Raw genomic sequence first — 25,110 nt, 5'->3', positions numbered from 1 at the left:
TCCTCCTCCACAGAGGTCTGAAATAGCACTCAGTGTCATCTGTGGAATTTAATAAAATGAAATATTCAAGTCTGTCTCATTAAATAAACCCCTTGTGACGGGGTAGTTCCCTTGTCCCTCACACAGGGGGCACTGTTGAGCCCCTGGGCCTCTTGGCAGCACATCCTGTGCCTTCTGTAATCCCGATACAGCTATACCCTGAAGCCTCTCTTCCCCAGGGCAATATGGCCTAGCAGCTGAATCTCTACCAATGCTCCTTCACCAGGGAAGTGTGGCCTAGTAGCTGGAGTCTCTAGCAATGCCCCTTTCACCAGGGCAGTGTGGCCTAGTGACCAAATCAGAAGTCCAGGTGCAGCATCCCCTTGGAGGAATAAGGAGGCGGGGTCAGGGGACCCGGGCCCTCCTTCTCCACTGGGTCCCAGCCCCTGTCCTCACTTGTGACGTACTCATGGTGTGCCCTAGTAGCCAAGAAGGCTAATGGCATATTAGGGTCCATTAGGAGGAGCATTTCCAGCAGATCTAGAGAAGTTATTATTCCCTTTATTTGGCACTGGTGAGGCCACACATTGCATCCAGTTCTAGGCCCCCCACTATAGAAAGGGGGATTCCATTGGAGAGGATCCAGCGGAGGGTAACCAAAATGATTAGGGGGCTTGTCACGGGTTATGCCCCTGGCATGGGTTGCACCCCCCCCCTTTTTAGGTCTCGTTGCCCCTCTTGGGCCCCTAGCTCAGGGCATCCATGGTGTTAACCATATAAGGTCCACGCCCCTCTATCAGGATAAATACGGTACTACCAGTCTCAATATAAAGTCCAGACCTCTCTATCAGGGGAAATACAGCTTTGGAGGCCTAACCGCCCAGAGAAGCCTCCTTGGGACTAGAGTAAGGAAAATGGATGGTAGAGGGACCCAGGCCCTCCCTCTCCACCGGGTCCCAGCCCAGGGCCCTGTAGGCAGAGACAATGGCTGATACACGCCGAGCCGCACTTTTAGTCCTTTGCCCTGGGCTGTTTCCTACTGTGCCCTGGGTCCCCTGGGGCCCGTTCGCCTCCCAGTCAGTACTTGCTGGGGCTGCCGCTGAGGTTGCAGGGGCGCTCCTGCCTCCCTGGGGTTGGCGGCGGCCGGCTCTGCCTCCGGGTCAGGCACGGGCAGCGACTCCAGTCTCAGCTTCTGCAGAAACACCGGCACAGCCTGGGCTACCCCCTCACCCTGCGGCCTCCCTGGCTGCAGGGCTCCCTCTGCTTTTATACCCAGGCTCTGCTGGGAGCATGCCCAGCAGGGCCGGAGGGGCGGGGCCTTCTCAGCTAGCTGGGCCTGGGCTACCCCCTGCCCTCCAGTGCGGGGCCTGTCTGCCCCGTCACAGGGCTGAAGCACATGACTTATGAAGGGAGGCTGAAGGATTCTGGCTTTAGTCTGCAGAAGAGAAGAGTGAGGGGGGATTTGATAGCAGCCTTCAACTTCCTGAAGGGAGGTTCCAAAGAGGATGGAGAGAGGCTGTTCACGGTAGTGACGGATGGCAGAACAAGAGGCAATGGTCTCAAGTTACAGTGGGAGAAGTGTATGTTGGATATTAGGAAAATCTATTTCACTAGGAGGGTGGTGAAGCACTGGAATGGGTTACCTAGGGAGGTGCTGGGATCTCCATCCCTAGAGGTTTTTTAAGTCCTGGCTTGACAAAGCTCTGGCTGGGATGATTTAGTTGTGGTTGGTCCAGCTTTGGGCAAGGGACTGGACTCGACAACCTCCTAAGGTTTCATCCAGCCCTAGGATTCTATGATTCAGTGGATCATATTTGACTCCGTCACATGCAGTTTGCACACATGACATTTACTTCTGTCTGGCTGTGAATACACATACTCCACCGACCATTTGTGAAACACCAGGTAGTTTTTCCTATTAGTTGGGTCTGTGTAGATGCGCCAACTGTGCATCATAACTTGGGAAATCTGGCCTTTGTATGTCCTTGGTTTCACTGCCTGAGAATGGATAACAACACTGATGGCAAAGGATGGTAAAACACCAGCAATGGCAGCATCTAGCTAGTCATGTAGCCATTCACACAGACATACAGAAGAGCCACAGGAAAATAAGATTAGCACTGCCTATTATAAGGCATGCACATCTGAAAAGTGCCTTTTGGATTCTGCACATATAAAACCTCAGCGAATGGCTCTAGGGTCCATCTCAGAGAAGCTTAATGGCAGGAAGCCATAATATATTAAAACAGTAGATTAAAACAAACAAGAGCATTTTGGATCAGATTACACATCACTTTCCTCACGTCTGACAACAGAAGAAATCAAAGGCAGTAAAAGACAATCGTAGACCATAATGGTCTAATAACTCTGTGATAAAAGTACTTGTGGGAGTAGGCTGCTACTAGCTCAGCACAGTCTTCAGGATACAAAACAATCCTTAAAATCCACAGTGGTGTACTCAAGAGCATTACAGCTTAAGTGCTCGTTTAAGACTTCCTAGAAAATGCAACATGCTCACTTGAGAAACGTAATTAGGCCTCACTTGTGGGTGATGTTCACACATTGTGGATCATCCTTAAAAATGACAGGGGGGGGGAAATGTCCCAGCACACCAAAGTGTTCATTATGCCTCTCTCTCCATCATCCCTCATGGAAAAAAAAATCCGCTAATAATACATTGACTGAGCGTGTCACTCAGGGTGTTGCTGTGGCATGTGACAATGAATGAAAGTAAGAAGAGAGCACATCTCAGCCTCATTTGGCAATTAATAATTTTAGTAATTTAAGATGATAGAGTGCAGGAGAGCTAATATTTTTAAACATTAAGGCATAACAAAAAAAGTTATCACCTACATTAGAATAGACCTTAATAGGCGGGGGGGGGGGGGGGGGGGAGAGGGAGTCTCACTGTTCTAGATGTTGTACAAACATATAACAAAATACAACCTCTGCCCCAAAGAGCATGCATTCTAAATAGGCAAGACATTCAATAGACTAGAGGAAAAACAAGATCACAGATAACGGAAGTAACATGCCAAAAACTCTCACAGCAAGTCAGTGGCAGAACCAGGAATAGAAGCCCCATCTTCTGACTCCCAGTCCACAGCTCTATTCACTAGAAGAACATGCTGCCTCTTGGCTTTTAAGTGTCTGATTCTACAGATCCTTACTTGCATGAGTATGGACAATAAAGTTTTGCTGGATTGTAAACTTTTTGGGGCAGGGATCATATCTTATTTAAGGAGCAATGTGCATCTTTGGAGCTGCATTAATGATGATGATATATTTCAAGCAAGGTAATTCTAGAACTGATTTGGATATTTTTTATGACTTAAGTAGTTTTCTAAAAACACCAATAATATTTAAAAAGAAGCTAACTGCCTTTAAAATATTTTTAACTTTATTTGCAATGCCCTTCTAGCACCTCTAACACAAAATCAATTTAGACCTGAAGTGGTGACAAACTCTTTAAACTATCACATCACAACCAGTTATATTCTGAATGTTGAATTCCATGGAAAATATATTTTTCCAAGGTACCTCCTGTCACAGAATTTGCTTAATGAGGCTTTGTGCTTGGAACTCTGCAGAGTTTCGAATGCACCCAAATCTCAGGCAACATACTACTTATAAGAGCCCTTTCACAGATTCCTCCTCAACATTAAGATCAGAAAACCCCCTTCATTGATTTTGGATCATTGGATTCATGAGTTGTAGATTCAGCGGTCCCTACCCTTGTCCTGCCTCTCCAAAAGGGAAAGGATTCAGTCCAACAGGCAATATCCTGAGATCCCAATTGTGAACTGCATGCATAGCATTTTGTTTTGATTATTTAGCCACTTTGTCAGGTCACATTTCTTGCAAAGGTTTATTAATGTCATTTCATTGCTTGGGGTCTGCGCATTATAGTGGACCATGAGCTAACTAAGACTTAACAGTGTGACATTGTTGGGAAAAAAAGCAGCAAACATGATTCTGGAGTGCATTAACAGGAGTGCTGTGAACAAGACAAGAAATTCTTACTCTCTACTCCACTGATTAGGTCTCAACTGGAGTACAATGTCCAGTTCTGGGTACTACATTTCAGGAAAGTTGTAGAGAAATTGGAGAAAGTCCTTGAGAAGAGCAACAAGAATGATTAAAGATCTAGAAAACATGACCTATGAGGGAAGATTGAAAGAACTGGATATGTTTAATTTGGAAAAGAGAAGTCAGAGGGGATGATATAGCATTTTTCAAAGTATTACAAGAAGAAGGAGAAAATTATTCTCCTTAACTTCTGATGATAGGACAAGAAGCAATGGGCTTAAACTGCAGCAAGGGAGGTTTAGGTTGGACATTAGGAAAACTTTATGTCGGGGTGGTTAAGTACTGAAATAAGTTGCCTAGGAAGGTTGTGTAATCTCCATCATTGGAGATATTGAAGAGCAGGTTAGACAAACACCTGGGCTATGTCTACATTGGCATCCCTTTCCGGAAAAGGGATGCTAATGAGACATCGCAATTGCAAACCCGCGGGGGATTTAAATATCCCCCACGGATTTGCAATTGCGATGTGTCTCATTAGCATCCCTTTTCCAAAAAGGGATGCCAATGTAGACAAAGCCCTGCTGTTAGGAATGATCTAGATCAGTGGTCTCCAACCTTTTTACACCCAAGATCACTTTTTAAGTCTCAGAACAGGCGAAGATCTACTGCCCCGCCCCTTCCTTGAAGCCCCGCCTACATTACATGAGGAAATCTAATGTAAATGTACTGCGCAGGTGCGCAGTTCAGAGAGGGCTCAAGAGCTACTCTTAGAGCCCCTTTGATCTACTGGTAGATCGCGATCTACTGGTTGGTGACCACAGATCTAGATGGTGCTTGGTCCTGCTGGGAGGGCAGGGGACTGGACTCGATGACCTCAAGGTCCCTCCAGTTCTAGTGTTCTATGACTGCACAGTATTTGTCACGACCCCTCAAAAGTTGCTCTAAAGGGATACATTTCATCTGACTAAAGCAGTCATACAGTCTCATCCAAAGCAAAGACCAAGATTTGGTTTCCTTCTCATCCCCCATAGTATTAGAAGATAAGAAAGAATGGTTGCAATGTTGCAGAACTGGAATGATTAAGACTTTATCCCTGCCTTGTTTTAATTCTGAAGTGGAATTAAGTACTTAAATTAATCTTTTAAAATGGGTTGATCCTGGAGTTTGAAAAGTGTATAACTTTGCTCCCTCAAGTAAGAATGAATCCCATTTTTACAGTTTTGTCATGGGGCTGGCTTCTGCGTATTGGTGATGCGCAACTCTTTGTTAGAAAAGGCATCACTTGATCTGGTGGGAGTAGATTAATGTTCACTTCAATCCATCCATCACCGAAGATCTCTGTGCTACAACTGTGAAGTCAAGATTTCCCTCAATTTTCCATAATTCATTGACAAGTCTAATGCACTAATTGATACGTTGCTCAATTTCCATGAGTTACCAGATATGGATATATCAGTGATGGGAGCACTGTTTAAAAACAAAAAAAACCACACCCCTAAAATACAGTTCTTGCACAAAACATGCATTACTTTGGGAGAAACACATCTGGGATGCATGTTCCATGCATTGACTGTTTGGGCATTTCTGTATGTGACATGATGTCTCTTACAGAAGACTTGACAATGTTGCCCTCACTCGAGCAAAACCCATAAAGAAGTCAGTGAGAGTTTTGCTAGAGAAAGTAGTGTACGACTGGAATGACTCCCCCTGGTTTTCATGTAGTACTTTAAATCTCCTTTGAGTTGCGTTACTACTCTCTCAGGGCATGTCTACACTACAAAGAAGATTGACCCTCTCAAGGTTGATCTAGTGTTCAATCTAGCAGGTATAATGTTGACCCCTAAATCGAATGCTGAGGGCAGCCCGCAATGGTGTCTGGTACTCCTCATTCTACAACAAGTAAGGGAAGCCAGGAGGACTGTGTGCTCTTATTGCCACAATGAGGACACCACAGTGGTCCTGCTTAAGGTACACCGAATTTTGAATAGCTGCATGGCTTACCTTAAACTGACCTGTCTGATCTAATATAGACCAGACCTCAGAGTGTAATGTGGAAATATCACTAAAATATATTCTGACCCTAAATAAGTTACATAAATACAGTAATTACTCGTTTAACTTGTGCCCACTTAACACGTTTTCGCAATAGCATGATTTTTTTTAGGGAATGTTTTTCGAACATGACCATCCCCAAAATAACACGAAAATAATCAAGTGGCGGTATAAGTTGGTGAAAACAGTGGTAATACGCATGAGCAGATGAATATGTGGTCAGAGCACTCCTCCGCTCACTCACATGTTTATCTTTGTGTTTTAACAAACCGCATCAACTTGTGTTGCTAGATATTTTGTGCTGGTAGAGATCTAATATTGATGTTGACGACCCAGCACCAACAAAAAATTGACTGTGCCACAACCATCTGAAACGCAACCCCCATCTTTTCCATTATTTGTAATGGGAAAATTGACCCTCCATAGCATGTTTTCACTTAGCACGTACATTTTCAGAAACGCATCTATAGTGTTAAATGAGGAATTACTGTACTAGCCAAACCCTAGTTAAGCACCTGGAAATAAAATGGTTGCCATTTCAGTACACACACATCCCCATCTAACACATCCTACCTTGTGGCAAATAAATGAGAAATATTAATTCAAGTCTGAGATGATATATTATCAATAAATCTTAAATTTAAGATAAGTCAAAAATATTTTTCTACACACCATTTCAAATAAAATTAAACATTTTTGCTTTGATCAAAGTTTAAGCTTTTTTAAAACATTTCAAAACAAATTACATCTTTAAAAAAATTAAATTAAAAGATGTTCAGTTTAATTTTGTTCCCTCCTTCTCAAATCTCTTCTCTCTCCCCTTTTCTCTTAGAGATAAAAGTGAGGGAGGAGACCCTCCCCAAAAAACAATTTTTTCAGTTCAATAGGAATTAAAGTATTTAGACAAGTTTTGTTGAAATGTCACTCCCTTTGAAAATCTATGTTTAAATTAAAAACATAAAAATCAGCTCTATTTAGGACAATGTTGAATGGAGAAAAAATGGTATTATGCAAAGATTCTCAGCTAGTATAAGTCAATGTAACCAATTCACATCAGTGGAGGATCTGGTATATTGGATTATTGCATACAAAGAGATCTTCCTAGGAGACTCCTACTCTGTAGGACAGTGTTTCTTAAACTATGTTCCAGAGAACACTGGTGTGCCACGAGACAGTCAGAGGTGTGCTGCAGAGAACAAGAGTTCAAAATGGCTGCCCTTAAATGAGCAGGCGCCTTCCCCCACCTCATTTCGCCCTCTCTCCCCTCCCCCCTATTTTTTTTTTTTTTTTTTTTTTTGCTCAACAAAAAATCCGTGGTGTTCCTCATATTGTTTGGTGTTCCTTGGTCTTAAAAAGTTTAAGAAACACTGCTGTAGGATATAAGGCCAATGATGTAAGATAAGGATGGATTCTGAATTTCCCTAATTTATTGGCCTAATAAACCAAATAGGATTGATTCTACCTCTGATTTGGGGCACTAATTCACAAGCATGGAAGATGGTTTTTATATCTTTAAGAAAGGTTCATAACAACTATTTGGATGTATTGTTCATGGTTTGAGCATCTGACTTCTCCAGGCCTGTTATAAGAGAGTTATTAGAAGGACAAAAAGACTGCAGGAAAACAGGAAGATTTTTTCCCTCCCAAATATATCAATTCAGAAAATTAATATGCCTCAACATGTTGCTTGCATCTCCACTAATCCTTTTACCATCACAAACTGAAAAGCAAATCCACTCAAATGTATCTCCTTGACTATCATTTTAATATTATTCTTAATCACCTAGGATCTGATCTTCGCCCATTGGCATCAACAGAAATATTCCCACTGAGTAAATGGGCACTAATTTTTTTTAATCCCATTCAATTACATTCCTGTTAATTGAAATTATAAACATTTAAGAGGAAACTCAGGGCGTTATTTACTGAATACTTGAGTCTCTCTCACTCCTAAGAACTAAATTCTGAACCCACTTCAGATGTCCAATTATTTGTTTCAATAGAGATGAGTATTTTGTCATATTGTATCTATACATCTGGTTTTGAGTTTCAATTTGGGTTGCCTTGTGCCCTACCTACCTGTCAGTTCCTTACTAATTGTTATGGGAGCAGTTATTCTAATTTTTATGCCACCATTTTATGGAAGCATCATAATGTTTTTAAAGAGCCTATCTCCTTCAATAAGCATTACAGAAGTCAGTAATGCCAGGTTTTAACATAATATTCATACCTTGCCATTGAAAACTATATATGGTGGGAAATACAGAGTTCTAAAAAATCCTGAGTGACAATCGGAATTTGGTCATTACCTCTGACAGGGCCAGGAATTCACCCTAATCCTCACCAGAGTAAATGATCTCTATGTATTTTGACATCTCCATCTGACATTATAATAATTTCTGGGATTTCTAATTCAGTATCATCTCCAGATCCTTTCTTTAGCCTTCCTATTGTTCAGATCACTACAATTCCATTTCCTCTTTAAATTGTATTCCCCTGTATTGTGGTTTTATACTGTTTTGAGACAGATTTCTGCAACTGCATTAGGTATACTGGCATGTCTGTCTGGGAATATTGTTTGGGGAGAGATTTCTATTTATAATGGCTCTTTTCAGAGTCTGCAGTATGTTTGTAGCTGTGATGCTTTCAGCTCTGTTAAGAGTTTTTCTCCTTTCTGCTGCTGTGCAAGGTTTTCCCTGCCACTAGGGAGTGTAAATGTGTCTTCCCATGCATTTCTGAAAGACCCTTGAAACCTTTCCATAAATCAGTACAAGTTAGCTTTGGTTTTTAGAATATTGTGGATAATGTATTTTTATGTCAAGGTAATGAGGCAGTGCCTTGACTTTTAATTCTAGATCCTTTATAGCAGGCCCAAAAGGTGCTGAACACCCAGAGCTGTCATTAAAGTTAATGTACATATCCTCGGCTCAGCACCATTAAGAATCAAGTACATTATATGTATTTTGAACTCAGCAACTCTTACCTTCCAAATTCATTTTGCTTTGTACGGAAATGCTAACTAGCCAAAAATACAACTTTCCCCTTATTCCAAACAGACTTTCTCCTAATGACATATTGTTCTGAGGACTGGTCACTGCCAGTGAATCTGTATTTTAAAAGCAGTAATATAACTAATATAGCACCTTTTTAAAGTTACTTACACCAGGACTCAAGTTGCAATAATTTTTCCTTTGTTCAATGAAATATATCCTGGAGGAGTCTTCAGCTTTGTTCAACTCTGGACAGGTAACATCTTGTGTATGCACACACACAACCTTATTGTGCCCCCACCCAGAGGGTATAGGTTTTCCCACTCATTTATGTGGATCACACAAATACCTACCCACACACATGCACACAAAAAAGAGGAAGATTATTATTCCTAGAGAGAGCAAGTCAATAGCAATTATCTTAAAACAAATCTGCAATACAATTTGGATACCAACTGGTTCTTAATTGCAATGTGCACCCACTATGTTTCCTGATCTTCCCTTACATTTTTTCACCCTTTCCTATGCCATGAATCATATGATCTAGTCTTAAACTCTTGTCCTTTGAGAACAATAGGGATGACACTTTTAGTGCTTTTGCCTTACTTTATGGCCTCATGATCTCTTGCCCTTTGGAGTTCAAATGTCACATCAGACAGCAGGCAGGCAGTTTTTGATGTAACCTCTGAACTCCAAAGGATAAAAGACTGTGCTGTTCAAGGAGACAATCCATCTCAGTACAGTCACATAAAGAATGCCACTTGATCAAGCAGTAGATGCAAATTACATAACATTTTCCTGGCAGTTACTGCCAAATCCAGATTTGGAGGGGAAACAAAACCAGATTTGAAATGCATTACAAATTTAGAACTCAAAGTGTTTAAAGTGAGAAAGGAAGGTTTGTGAATGTGGTAACGGAAAGGCTTCAAAATCATGAATTATAAATAAGTCACTTACATGTTGTCCAATGGATTTATAAATCAGTCTTTCGTTTTCTGCTTGCTTAAAGGACTAGTGGAATTTGTAAAATGCTGGCTGTGGTATCTTTCTGGCCCTAAGAACTCTTGTGTTAGTGACAAATAAGTGTTAACAGGTGATATATAATGTAAACACTAATGTCACAACATTGGCATAAATGGGAAAAGTGATGTCCTGAAAAAAAGATGGTATCTCTGGGACTATGCAGCTTCCCTCTAAATAGAACATTAATTGCATGGCTCCCACGCGCTACACACCAAAGGTCTAATTAGGGTATCAAATGTAGGAATAAATAATGAATGCTTATAACATCATTTCAAAAGTTTATAATAAAGATAGGCAGCCAACAAAGACTAGTGGGCAGGTTCCAAGAATCTGTCTTCCCCTCGCTCTCCTTGCAGAAGCATTTTTATGAGGGATGGGTAGTGGTTAGGGTTCTGATGTCAGCAGGTGCATTTTGGGGGACTGAAGGGAAAGGTTACTTTGCATTCTTTTTTCCTCATTGCAGCAGTAGGCTCTGGTACCTGACAGGGCAGTTGTGGGTCCAAAGCAGAGTCTTGCCACCCCACTGCCACCACCTGCAGCCTCTCTCATTTCTTGTCATCATTGACTTTCTCCCACTGTGCACACTGAACTTCTGGGATGCTGTCCCAAGGGATTTATGTTTCTCAACATGGCCCTCTTCTGACTTATGTAGCCAATGCAACATGCATCCACATGATAATAAGGTTAACTATAATAAGCAAAAGTTATGATTCACTCAACAGAGGAGGCATCATCTTTAAAAGCACCATGCGGCTCATGGCTCTTGCAATACCAAGTCACATCAGGGATTTTTAAAGGTGCTCTTATAACTTAAAGTTATGGCATGTGGAACAGTGTCCAATAAATGACAGATGTATAGATTTTAAGCCAGCACTCAGATGAATTAAAAAGCCAATGGCAAGGACCTCTGCTAGGCTACGTAATGAGAGGTACCATGTGGCCAAGAAGCACCAAGTGGAATTCTTTCTAGTAGTCTGCCACTGTGTGCTGCTCCAATGGCACGCTGGGGACAGAAAGAACATCCAGAGAAACTCTTTGCAAAGAAGCATCCACAATCAATGCTGAGTCAGAGTCAGGGCTCTATGCATACCTCACTCACTAACCTACAGTCTATGGGTCTTGGGCAGGGCAGGGCACTGACATGGCCTGAACTATGTACAGTAAAACTCCAATAGTCCGGCACTCCTGATAGTCCGGCATCAAAATGGCAAGAGCCTAGTGAGTGAGCTTTGGCAAAAAATGAGTCACAAGGTAACAGCGACAGCAGCTGAACTGAGCAAAAAGGGTAAAAAAAGGCTAAAAAACCCTAAAACATTACAGTATACTGTATACAGTATGTACAATAAAAAAGGTTAAGAATATTTTATATACAGTATATAATGTATACAGTATGGTGCTGTGGTCATTATGAATAAGGCCAACTATAACCAGGAGGCAACCAGACAACTCTCCAACAGCACATTTTACAAAATTCTCTCCTCTGATCCCACCTCGGAATACCAAAAGAAACTACACTGTCTCCTTAAAAGCCTCCCTACAGCTACTCGGGAACAAATCCACACAGAAACACCTTCTGACCCCCGACCAGGATTGTTCTATCTGCTTCCCAAAATCCATAAATCTGGACACCCCGGACGTCCCATCATCTCTGGTATCGGCACACTCGCTACTGGTTTATTCAGCTATGTAGACTCTCTTCTCAAACCCTACGCAACCAACACCCCCAGCTATCTCCAAGATACTACTGACTTTCTAAAGAAACTACAAAACATTGATAACCTCCTCAATAACACCATCCTTGCCACCATGGATGTAGAAGCTCTATACACCAACATCCCACATGAAGACGGATTACAAGCAATTAGAAACACTATCCCAGAGGACACCACTGCCAATCTGATATCAGACCTATGTAACTTTGTTCTCACCCACAATTATTTCCAGTTTGAGAACAACTTATACCTCCAGATCAGCGACACAGCCATGGGTACACGCATGGCCTCACAGTATGCTAATATCTTTATGGCTGACCTAGAACAATGTTTCCTCAACTCCTGTCCTCTTTTACCCCTTCTCTACTTACGCTACATTGATGACATCTTTATGATCTGGACACATGGCCAAGAAACACTGGAGACGTTCCACAGAGATTTTAACAACCTACACCCCACCATCAATCTCAGCCTGGACCATTCTACGTGAGAGATCCATTTCTTGGACACGACAGTACAAATCAGCAATGGAAAATTAGACACCACTCTCTACAGAAAACCCACTGACTCAAAAAGTTACTTACATGCTTCCAGCTCCCATCCAGAACACACCATACGATCCATCATCTATAGCCAAGCCCTTCGATACAACCGCATCTGCTCTAATTCCACTGACAGAGACCAAAAACTTCAGGATCTCTACCAAGCATTTATAAACCTCAACTACCCACCAAGAGAAATAAAAAAGCAAATTGAAAGAGCCAGATGAATACCTAGAAACCAACTACTTCAAGACAGACCCAAGAAAACCAACAATAGAACACCACTTGTCATCACCTACAGCCCCCAACTTAAACCTGTCCAACACATTATCAATAAACTACAGCCTATACTGGAACAGGATACTAAACTCTGAGAGGCTCTGGGAGACAGACCCATAGTCTCCTATAGACAACCACCTAACCTCAAGTTGATTCTTACCAACAACCACAGGACATACCACACCAATACCAACCCTGGTACCTTCCCTTGCAACAAACCCTGTTGCCAGCTTTGTCCACATATTCACTCTGCTGATACCATTAGTGGACCCAACCAAGTGAGTTATAAGATCAAGAACACATATTCCTGTGCATATCCTCTGAACTGTCATTCATGCTTAATTTCCACACTTTACACTCAAATTTGAATAAAGACGCTAATTATCTTACCCATTACAAAGATAGCTTCCCCAATTATCACCTCTAATATCATTAGCTCACAGACATTTACCTCCCCCCCCTACCCTACCCTCCATCCCCCTTCTGTTCTGAAATTTGATTTGTCCTTTTCATATGTGTTCATTTTTTTTAATTGTATCCTTTGGTATATATGGTTGTGACTATTTTCTTCCACTATTTGATCTGAGGAAGTGGGTCTGGCCCACGAAAGCTCATCACCTAATAAACCATCTTGTTAGTCTTTAAAGTGCTACACAGTCCTGTTTTTTGTTTCAGCTGCACCAGACTAACACAGCTACATTTCTACAGTTTATAGTACCTCCTGATACTCTGGCATATCTGATAATCCGTCACCACGTAGGTCCCATAGGTTCCGGATTATCTGAAGTCTACTGTATCCTCTAGCTAGTCTCTGCTTCCTATGTTGTGTCATGATAAGCATAGTACAAAAGTGTAAATTAGATTTCCTCAGGTGTTCATCTCCAGGTTACTGGAGGCATAGAAGTAGTTTAAAGCTACTCCATCTCCCACCTCATGCTGAGTATAAAAACTAGGGAATGATTTCAAGAACTATATTGCCAATATCACCAAGCGGGTGTCAAAACAAGAAAGTAGACAAATATGTTCCCTTGTGCTTCATGACCAATTTATGCAGAAAATAAGTTAAATGCTTCCGTTCTAGTTTGAAAAAGAAATTAGATAGAAGTTCTATTCTGAGAGCCCTAAGATATTATTACTAATTGAGTAAAAATGTGTTTGATGATACTGGCCATTAACAGGAGATTAAAAGTTATCTTCATGAGACTCTGTTTTTCAAACAAACATAAAACCTGCAAGTCTCACTCTTGCAACACTCACCATTTTAAGGGATAGATGCTATACTCTGTGAGAGCTATAATCTGATGTGCTTGAAATTAAGCACACATCTAAGCGCTTTAGGGATTCTGTTCCCTCTCCCCATGCAGAGCTCCCCTGGATAAAGTCTATGATTCAGGCATTCCATGTGTGCCCCGAATTCTGCCCATAGGAATTACAGACATGAAAGGTCCATTTCACTATCTCCCAGCTGGTGCAGGATATTTCCCTATAGTATGTTCTACAGTGCTTTGTTCGGTCTGGTTTTTAAAAGTCGCAAATGATGGGGCTTCCATTTAAAAAAAATCATAATATTCTTCAGAAGCCTGGATTCTATTTAAACTAGTGAAAAAGTCAGTGTCTTCTAAAGATGGAGAATCCCTTCAGAAATGCCCTTGAACTGAGCTGCTAGAGAAAAAGCCTCTGTCACCCCTTTGAACTCTCCCTCCCCCCCAATGTCATTCCCCACACAGGCACACACACAGAAAAGAGATCAGTAATGAGAGCTCACTAATGGATTGGCTTAAGTATAGAACAACATCCCATCACTGTTCTAGAAAATAATCAATCAAGCACTTAATTTTAAACATAAAAAGTAAGCTGCCTAGAGACTGTTAATAGATAACCAAATAAATTAGCAGTTGTAGGTGGGATTTGAAACTAGGTCAAATCTGTCTCTCACCATCTTTTTGAGTCTACTCTTACAAATGGTGTCTTTCAATTTATGCTAAATTTCACACCTTCTCATAATGGGAAATCCTCTTACAAGGGTTTGTGCATAAATTTTATACCTACTTTCATATATTGATCTGTAACTTGGCTTCCTATCAAACACTCAGTGAGGTTATGACAAATGTTAGAGGTGGGAGCAGAGCAGAGGGGAAACCCACATACATGTAAGAAAGAGAAAACACTTATCCATAAGAGAATAGACTGTACATTCATAGCCTACATGGATACTGGGTCATATTCCCCTAGGCAGAAAGTGACACAAGAAAGTGCTGCAAGTGATCTCCTGTGGCTTTGTTGGTTTTTCCTTATCTAAAAGTCTTGTTCAATTGTTTTAGCCAGCATATTATGTGATGAGTTAAGATGCCAAGGCCTGATTGTCAGAGTTGCCAATAACCCAATGGAAATGAGTGAATTATGGGGGTTCACATCTCTAAAAGACAGACCTAGATTGCATTGATTACTGAATGCTGTACAAAGGGATAAACTTCTACCCTAACAGAACAGCTTTGACTACTGGGATTCGTCACTTATCAAAACATGTGGAAATTCTTGCATGTGTAGAGAATCTACTACTCAATCACTGGGGAAAGGAGGAGGGAGGAAAGCACATCTAAACTGATTAGTAAACTTCAATCCTGACATATATAGCATGTACCACTTTCAGACACCATGCTACCCCATAGGTATAAAACACCATTATTTCCACTGAAAAGCAAAAGCACTTAGACTGGCTGAGTTCAATACTGCCGCATGTACACGTTCTTTTTATCACACAAAGAAAAAGGCAGACCATGAATGCTGAATATTGGTTTGTGAGGGGGAAAAAAATCTACCTTTACATATTCAGAACCATCTCAATTATTTCTTTCAAAAAAGTTTAATGCTGACATCCATCTTAATGACAACAGGTACACCAGATTATACAAATAATTAATTTTACACTAAATGGAACTTCCTAGTCAATCTAATATCCATGTCTTGCATTTCAAGCAACTATTGGAACATGTAAGGTATTAAGAAATAAAAGGAACTATTATCTCTTTCACATCTTTTAGTTCATGCTAAGTTCCAACATTTTGGGTAGGATAGAGGGGAAAGTTAAAAGGAGGCCCTGAATACCTTGGGTGAAATCTTTGCCCCAGTGAACTCAACAGCAAAATGCTCATTGACTTTTGTGGAGCCAGAATTTCTCCCCTTATGTATTAAAGAACAAGGCCACACCCCATGTTTGAAAGCTATTGCTTATTGAAGTAAGTCATTAAGAAGACTGTTTGTTTGTCTTATGATTGAATACAATTTCACCATCCAGCTAGACAGCAAAACTACCATGACAGCAATCTAGTCACAATTCTTCCAAAAATGTTGTTTGCAAATTTTTGTAATTTCTGTTTCATTCCTCAGGACACTATGGATTCTATTTCCTTGTATCTCCCTCTGGTTTTTGAAGTGACATGTTGGGATTTAGATATGGGGCTTTTATTAATGAAATTAATGATACACAGCCAAAGCTGGACACACCACCTGCAAATATTTACATCCATCCTCAATAATTATTTTGAGCAATACCTTCTGTAAATGGAGTGCCATTTATAGCCACTATCAAGATAGATTATTATCCAAGGATGTGAGGTTCGTAGGGACCACTTTTAACTCCCATCAAATTCATACAGAGCAGAGAAATTCAGAAACTGGTAAGACTGAGTTCTGAGTTAGTAGCAACAAACCCTTCAAACTTGACTCAGCTGCAGGTGAATGCATTCAAATGCACCAACAGATAAGATAAGATTTCAACCTCCCAACTACAACAGTTATAAAGGATAGTGGCTATTAGAATGTTAAACAATGTCAAGGCACACAAATAGGAAGTTTCCAGAAAACTCTTGGTTATTGCATCCATATATATTTCCAAGTATGTAGTTCAAGAGTCATGTGAATTCCATTGCAGCCAAAGTCATTTTAGTACTGGAATCTCTGCTTTCACAATTATTATTTTAAAATGCAAGGAAAAATGGTTTCTATAAAAGCAATCAGTAATAGTGCTAATTAACTTTAATGGTATTTTATTACAATTTTGATGTGCTGATGCAATCTGTCAGACAAAACAATGTGAAAGAGCGAGAGAGAGTGATACTATACTCTCTGTTAAGTAAAAGGGAAAAAACCACCAACTTACTGAGACAGGATCAGTCTGCTAAAAGCTAGAAAATTAAATGATTTCCACACTATGGGCTAATAGCAACAATAGCCTGAACAGGTTTGGTAATTATCCCACTTGTGGTTAGTGTACATAAAAATTGACTATTTTCTATTACTGGGAATAAACGTAATGCTTCATAATTAATGCCAACTAATATTCCCTCTACATTCTCCAGTATGAAAACAAAAAGCCAATCAATTTGTATAATATTACAATGTTCACAGAGTTAGCCTCCATTTCCAACTTTGAGAACATTTCTAATTTTGCTGGTAACAGTATGTATTAGAAGGCCTATATATTCCAGGCATTTTAGAGGCTTCACGGTGACATTTTATAAATATGTTATATTCTGTTACCCTATAAGAGTCAAAGAGGAGAAGCGGGATTGGAGGCAAGAAATTTTCTGTAAAATGGGAGGTGTAAAGCTAAAAATGTACTCCGAGGTATGCAGCAAGAATTCCCCAAGCATGGCCAAAGGCCTTCCCATTTTAAAAGCTCCATTTTGCTCAGTAATGCTGCCAGTGGATAATTCTCATTGATTCTATCTGAGAGAAGTACTTGGTGGCCTATTCTCCCATCAGTGTGGAGGTTAGATGCATGGAAAGGCATGAACAAGATGATGGAAATATAAACACTACGGGTATGTCTGCACTAGCTTGTTAATTCGAGCTAGGTAGGCAAATCAGGCAACCGGAGTTGCAAATGAAGCCCAGGATTTAAATATCCCGGGCTTTATTTGCATGTGTCAATCCGGTCGCCATTTTTAAATCCCCCTTAGTTCGAACGAACTGCCCGCGGCTACATGGGGCAGTTTAAAGTTAATCCAAACTAAGTCCTTAGTTCAGATTAACTGTTATACCTCATTCCACGAGGAGTAACAGTTAATCTGAACTAAGGATTTAGTTCAGATTAACTTTAAACTGCCGCGTGTAGCCGCGGGCAGTTCGTTTGAACTATGGGGGATTTAAAAATGGCGGCCGGACAGGAACATTCAAATAAAGCCCAAAATATTTAAATCCCTGGCTTCATTTGCAACTCCGGTTGCCTGATTTGCCTACCTAGCTCGAATTAACGAACTACTGTAGACATACCCTATGAGAGTTAGTTGCAAAGAGGAGTTCTGATAATACCAATGCCCCCTTTTAGGGATGTGACTAGTCGACTACTCAATAAGCATATGCTTACCAGGCAGTCAAGTAGTGACTTAACTAGTCGCTCCCCCCCACTTGCTGCCTTTTTCAGAGAGAGGCAGCAAAGTGGGGGGGGGAGCAAGAGCTGGTGATGGGATGGAGCCAGCTTCAAAGCCAGTTCTCTCCCCCCCACACACACAAAGCACCATCTCTGCACAGGGGTAGGGGTGGCAAAAATGCAGCTGGGGGACCAGGCGCCAGCCGGGAATCAGCTCTCCCGGCTTGTGCCTGGTCCCAGACACTGCGCCTCTGCTTTTTGAAATGTATTAAGAGCTGCCGGGCTAACCCTGCTGCAGGTCTGCGGTTTCCCCCCCTTATCGACTAATCGAGTAGTCAATAGAAATTCCATTGACTACTCGCTTAGCTGATTAAATGCAATTTAACATCCCTACCCCCTTTGGCCCTTGATAAGCAAGAGAATAGATTCCCTGAGTGGGACTGAAGGAATGTAAAGGCAATTGGAGCCAAAGACAAATTTAGTTATTCAGTGCCTGGCCATCTTCCTTTCAGTCTCTCCAATACAGACCATGCTAACCAGGCAAAAGGCCAGTATAACAGCATACACAGAGAAGGAAAAAAAGTGTCACAGGAAGTTTGTCGTGGTCTACAGACTATACAAACCTGTGGGCCAGACAGTGTGGATCATGGAGCAAGATGCAACATAAGTGTTGAAAAATCAGGACAGTAATCAGAATGCACTCTAAATCATCTGGCTTCCGCAGGCATAAATCCCAGCACAACATCTCAGCGACAGGGATCCAGCAGGGAAAGAGGGTGCAGAAGCAGACAGCAGAAATCGGCCTCCTTTCTGCTGAAGACCTGGAGGGACCGTAAGAACCTTTCCAAAAAAGTGCAGGCCCATTATAGGATGTACTGATTCAGCCTCTCACCAACAACCTCCTATCAAGCCTCTGGAGAAGTTTAAATGTAACCTTTCCCTTTATACACACACTGGGAGGCTGAAACAGGAGTGGCAGTGGAAACACCTAGTCCTTCCCTCACGGAGACTATTAGGCCTGGGTGGGGGTAAAGGGCTGGCTGGAGCAGGAAGCATAATTTCCATCTCCCTATCTCTAGCCCACTGGCTGATAAACAATTATGCTAATTTATGTCACCAGCATAAAAAATGGCAACTCTTAACATAAAATTGAGCAAAACACAGTCTTATGGCAACAGGGCCATATGTTATCCTTAAACAACCCTGTCTGTGGAGGATGAGGAACACCAACTGTGTACATCTCACAATTACCTGGGCAAGAAAAACAGTCTAATAACCATAGCCCCTGACTTCCACATCTCATGGATTACTTGATTCATCAATTTAAGCAATGCCTACAACTTGCAAAAAGCCTCCAGCGTTCAGTGCTAATTACAGAGGATAAACATTTGTATTCATGAAGATGACAGCTAGACTAGTACCTAAAAAGGCGCTCTCCCATAGAATACTTCTAATGGATTCTTCTGGACCTGGAGGCAATGCCTCCTATACTAAGGGACTGACACTCCAGACTCTATGATAATTCCATTCAGAATGTACTTCAAGCCAAAACTGAGAAAGGCTGTGTAGCAGCCAGCAACTGAGACATTCAAAGACAATGTTAATCTCTAACCCTGGTGCCACTGCTGAATGGCTTCTGCTTTATTTTAGGAAACCTTAACAATTTAAGTAGTAAGGAGTGGACTCTGCATTCCTGGCATATCCAAATGTCCACTGAAGCCAAAGGAGATGTAGATGGGTCAAGGTGCTTGGGATAAGGCTCTAAAGGTAGCCAAAGGACTGTATTAGAGCAGAACTCTGTTTCTGAGTTAGGGAATTTATACCCACAGCAATTGTTAGGATGAGAGGGATCCTGCACCCCTCATCTGGCCCACCAACCACAATGTAAAGACTCCTAATATATCATTGGCATTTTAATTGACAACATGAATTAAACTGGATCGATGGTGCCCATGTAACTCCACAGATATCCCACAAAAACCACAATGTCCTGAATGCATTGGAAAGCACAGAGCAAATCTATAAACCCTCAGAAAAGCCAGTTCAACTTTCTGAATTTGCTTTACCAAACAGAGAAAGCCCTTTAGAAAAATAGAAAAGCATTTGGCTTAAAGGATAAGCCAACCTTTTCAACCAGCTACAGTGTTTGCTATTGACGGTAACAAGGTTTGAAATATATCTAAAACCTATTTAAGTGGAGTGCTCTCCAAAAATATAACTCAGTCCTGGGTCATTTATTTTGCTTCATGCTCTCCATAGAGAGATTTTCCTTCAGACAATGAGAAAGTTTCAGGAAAATGTAAACAAATCTCCTACAAAGCCATTGTTCCAATAGGGCAATGCCTATCTGGGCTTTTGCAGAATCTTCTTCGCCCAGGAAAACCAAAATAATCTTCTATGTTTTAAAAAATATACATATTCTTTTAAAAAAAATCAGAATTCAAAACACATCTGAAAATATATCTGTAAGAACAGATAACTGTGTTAGCAATACTGAACCAGTAGCATAAAAAAAAATAGTACACTCTACCTGGAAGGCTGAAATTAATATATTCAGGACATTAGTGCATATAAAGAACTCCCTGCAAAGAGCTTTAGATGCCAATTTGTATCAAAGATTTTTCAGTGCTTATTTTTGGGCCTGGTGTTATGAAGTGTTCATTAGACCCAGGGGAATGGAGACCTTTCAGCACCTCAATGCATCAGGCCCTTCCTTCTTTCCCTTCCACCCACATCTATCAAATAAAAAGAAAAGAAAAAACTTCAAATTTTCCTGTTACAAAACTGCAACCCCACAAAAGCCACTGGGGCTGGAAGAGTGTACCAGAATGCTAGAGATTGGCTATTTATGTGCAATATCTGATGTTTGCATTGTTGCATCATTAAGAGATTTCCCTGTCCAAATCAAATGTGTTCTTCTATGCAGCACGTCACAGCTGTTGATTAGTGAAGAAGGATTTTGCCTCCCTGCAGACAGGATTTACACAAAGTGGACAGCGGAGGGTTAACTGCTTGGAGCAGATTTCATTCGACTGGATATGTGAATAGACCAAATCTGCCAGTGCCTGAAAGACAGAGTATTAAAAGTAGAAGTGAGTGCGCCACTTGCAGAAAACATGCACGTTACCAACCTACGAGGCAGCCAGACCAACAATCCGTCAGACCAAGGGATGTATCATGACACCAATTTTTTAGTATAAACTTCTCCTTGCTTTCAATGCAGACCTTGATTTTTAAAATTCATTGGCATAATATTGGCACTAATAAGTAACACTTTGCCTACCAATTTGGCAATTAAAATAGAATTCCCTATACTTTGTAGTTCATAGACCGTAAACTATTTTCATTTGTCACTTATTTTTAAATTGATACTTAAATTGATACTTGCTGCTTCTTCGTTTTGACAAAGAAGAGCATTTTTTCTCTCATCATTTTCACTCATTTACTGAGATTGCCAGTAAAGCAATCTGCTAGAGCCTTCCAGAGGACTGCTAAGGTGTATTTTCTACTAAAGCTATAGTAACAATATGGATACCTTGGAGAACAATGGATTTCCATTAAGAGACTCTGCCCTTCTGATGTTTTCAACTCCACACTGAATCAAAAACAAGAGAGGAGACAAAAAGAAAGTACTGTTAAGGAAAAAAAATACCCCAGTATCTTTTTTTGAAGAACCTCATTTCTGTATCATGTCAAGGTTTCCCAATAATGACTGAATTAAATGTGGCAGTATTTTTTTAGCATAGCTAAAATGACTAGGAGACAAAATTTTATTTTGATACCAGGTGTCCCAAACCCCTTATTTATTGATGAGTATGCAGATCATTTATCTTAAATAATTTAAAAAGGGGTGAAATTCAGCTGTCAGTTACATTGATAAAAATTCAAACAGCCAGCCAATTAAGATTAACTCCAGATTTACATCAGTATAACAACGGACCCAAACCCCCTACAACGAGAGCTAAAAACAGGGAGGCAGAACTGCCCAAACAATTATGAGAATTCCAATGATGTTTACCTCATTTGCTAAAACTTGTGCATATTCAATATCCAGTTCATAGAGTGTTTCAATGTGGTCACTGGTAAATGCTATTGGAACCAATAAAATGTTCTTCTTTCCCCTTTTACAGAGTCCTTCAATAGTTTCATCTGTCTGTGGACCCAGCCAAGCCATTGGGCCAACCTATAAGAAAATGGAAGGGAAAAGAAAATCCTTCTACAAATCTTGATAGTCTTTTCTTCAAAAATTACCCTTTGTCATTCTTTAATTAAATGATAAATATTCTAATTTGTTTTATGAAGAATCAAATTTGTCTGTTTATCTTATTATCTTTAGCAGTTTCTTCATCCCTCCCTTTCTATCTATTACTTTTTGATGAAGTAACACTGCCTATCTGTTTAGGCCCCTCGGACAATCCACCCTGACAACCAACAGGCAGAAGTTAATGAAACTGCATTTACTGATATTAATATTAAACAGCACACCTTTTGAATGGATGATTGGGTTTTAGAGAGTACTTTAAGACATTTTAGAAATAAAATAAGTGTCCTTTGTTTTTAATTCCAACCCTCTCCCCTCTCCCCTCCCCCACTGCAGCTACTGTGCAGGATTTTTACTGCCTCTAAAGAATTTTTCCATTTTGAAGACTACCAAAGTAAATTGTGTCCCTTTAACATCCAGAAAGTACAGATGATATTTCACTTGCTGCTTCTTCGTTTTAGAACAACACAACCCTACCCCCATAACTGTACAATTTGAGAAATGTAAATTACTATGCAATTCCGACAAGGTTAACATTTCTTAAAGTTCCCTCATTTCAGTGCACACACACACATGCACACACACTGAAACCTTTGCTATCTGGCACTCTGTTAACCAAAAACTTTGTTAACTGGCATTGACCCCAGCCACAATTCCGTCACATCTTCAGGCGCGCAGGCCTGGCTTGGTTTACCATGATTAGCTTAAAAAAATTTAAGAACTACTAATTATCTTTAACTCAAAATAGAAATGTGAGACCAACTGCCTCACACTACAAAACTACCAATATTAAAAACCTGGTTTTTACTATTATTGTCCATTGTTTTTTCCTAGGTTGATGGGACCCTCAGATAACTGGAATTTTTAAATAATTGGAATGCCCTAATTCCCAAGCTTGCCAGATAACACAGGTTTTACTGATTATTTTTTTATATATATACACACACACACACACACACACACACACACACACACACACACACAGTATACATTATACAAAATATTCTTAACCCTTTTTATTTTACATACTGTATACAGTGTACTGTAATGTTTTAGGGGTTTTTTTAAGCCTTTTTGACCCTTTTTGCTCAGTTCAGCTGCTGCCGCTGTTACCTTGTGACTCATTTTTTGCCAAAGCTCACTCACTAGGCTCTTGCCATTTTGATGCCGGACTATCAGGAGTGCCGGACTAATGGATGCCGGACTATTGGAGTTTTACTGTACTTGCTTTTAAAAAATAAAGGCTTTTTGGATTGGGCTCATGTCCTTAACAATGGACATAACCTTATAAACTACCTATTGGAAGGTCTCTAAGCAGTATTTCAAGAGACTTAATCATAGTTCATTTGCTTCCTCTTTCCAGCTGCTAGTCAGGGGAAAAAAACCCACCACTGATGAGCATATTAGGGGTGCTGCAGATCTCTGAGCTATCAAAAGTTTAGTTGGGAGTAACGCATCAAGAACTTCTGTAAGAGACAAAAATTTGTCACTGTCTGTTGAATATATATAGAAGATATAACCCAAAGACACAAAAGCCACCATCATTTCATTGTAACACAGATGCTTCCAGACAGTAGCAGAGGTAGGAAGTAAGGATGTTAAGGACTAGTCGACTATCCGATAAGCAAAAACTTATCGGATAGTCAGTCAACTAATTGATTACCCTCCCTTGCTTCCTCTATCAGATGGAGGCAGCAAAGGGCGGGGGGGAGAGGGAAGAAGGGTACTTCAAAGCTTTGACACCCCACGATAACATTTCAAAGGGGCAGCCGCTGCACAGCTGATCCTTGGCTCAGCTGTGCAGTGTTGCCCCTTTAAAACGTCATCCCAGCATTTCAAAGAGGCAGCGCCTGGGAACTTGGGGTCAGGTTCCGTGCAGCATTTCAGCAGACCCCGGAGTCAACCCAGGCTCGGTGCGGCATGCTGCACAGCATGGAGCCTGGAGTCAGCGGGGAACTCCGAGTCCCCTGCTAACCCCAGGCTCCATGGCTTTGAAATGCACAAGAGCCCCTGCTGGGGACTCTTGTACATTTCAAATCCGGCACGCCTGTATGCAGCCTGGAGTCAACAGGACTTACCACTGACCCCAGGCTGCACATAGAGTTTTGCATTCCTCCTTTGAAATGGGGCTCTTGTACATTTCAAAGAAGTGCCTATCGACTAGTCTAGTAGTCGATGGAAATTCCATGAACTACTCAACTAGTCAACCGCAATTTAACATCCTTAGTAGGAAGAGGCTGTAATAAAGTTCAGAGAGAAGAGATCATCTTAACTTTGATGACTAAGGGTCTGAAGATGGCTTTTAACAACTTCCTTCTCACCACTCACCTTGGATTGCCACACAAGCCTATAGGGGTTCGAAAAGTTGAGCGTCTCCATGACTCTTTGGACGGTAGCTCCCACTTCTTGAGGGTATGGATCACCACGATTCACTACCTGCAGCAGAGAAATACTAGCCTTTCATTCTTCATGAACGTTATGTTTTCTCATGTCCAAAGAGCATCTAAAAACTTTCAGTCTCAATCACTCATTTTAAATGGAGGGAAGCAAGCAAACCAACACTCCACATGCAAGCACAGTTTACGTATCCCTGCAACATGCTGGAGCAGCAGTGCCTTACACAATGGAAGATTTCTATGCAGGTAACAAATGTAAAAGGTACAGTTCACAGAAATTGTTGTAACAGTCACATATGCCACAGCAAACATGACTCTGAATTATCCAGTAAAATAATAGTAATTTAATGACATTATAAGATTATAATTCAACACACGATAGGCCTGTCTTAACCAATGTAATGGATATTTGCTCCTGCCAGACAGATTTCGTGTGTGTATTTTCAGTCACAAGCTGGTATCACAAATGGTTTCCT

General features: G+C 40.8%; 1 protein-coding gene across 2 annotated transcripts in view; it reads right to left on the bottom strand.

Annotated features, from left to right (window-relative positions):
• Nucleotides 1–18,636: 18,636 nt before the first annotated feature.
• Nucleotides 18,637–25,110, bottom strand: part of FECH (ferrochelatase) — a 32,902-nt gene continuing 26,428 nt past the window's right edge. For both annotated transcript variants that reach the window (XM_075932626.1, XM_006116569.4), the window contains 4 exons: nt 24,567–24,674; nt 21,996–22,160; nt 21,513–21,572; nt 18,637–21,042 (listed from right to left, as the gene is read on the bottom strand). In XM_075932626.1, coding sequence (XP_075788741.1) covers nt 20,908–21,042; nt 21,513–21,572; nt 21,996–22,160; nt 24,567–24,674 — 468 coding nt within the window. In that variant the 3' untranslated portion in view covers nt 18,637–20,907. The remainder of the gene's footprint in view (nt 21,043–21,512; nt 21,573–21,995; nt 22,161–24,566; nt 24,675–25,110) is intronic.

Source organism: Pelodiscus sinensis, chromosome 6 (genome assembly GCF_049634645.1).
Source record: "Pelodiscus sinensis isolate JC-2024 chromosome 6, ASM4963464v1, whole genome shotgun sequence".
In the NCBI taxonomy this organism is placed as follows: Eukaryota; Metazoa; Chordata; order Testudines; family Trionychidae; genus Pelodiscus; species Pelodiscus sinensis.
The sequence above is the reverse complement of the archived record's forward strand: the minus strand, read 5'-3'. Positions and strand labels throughout refer to the sequence as shown.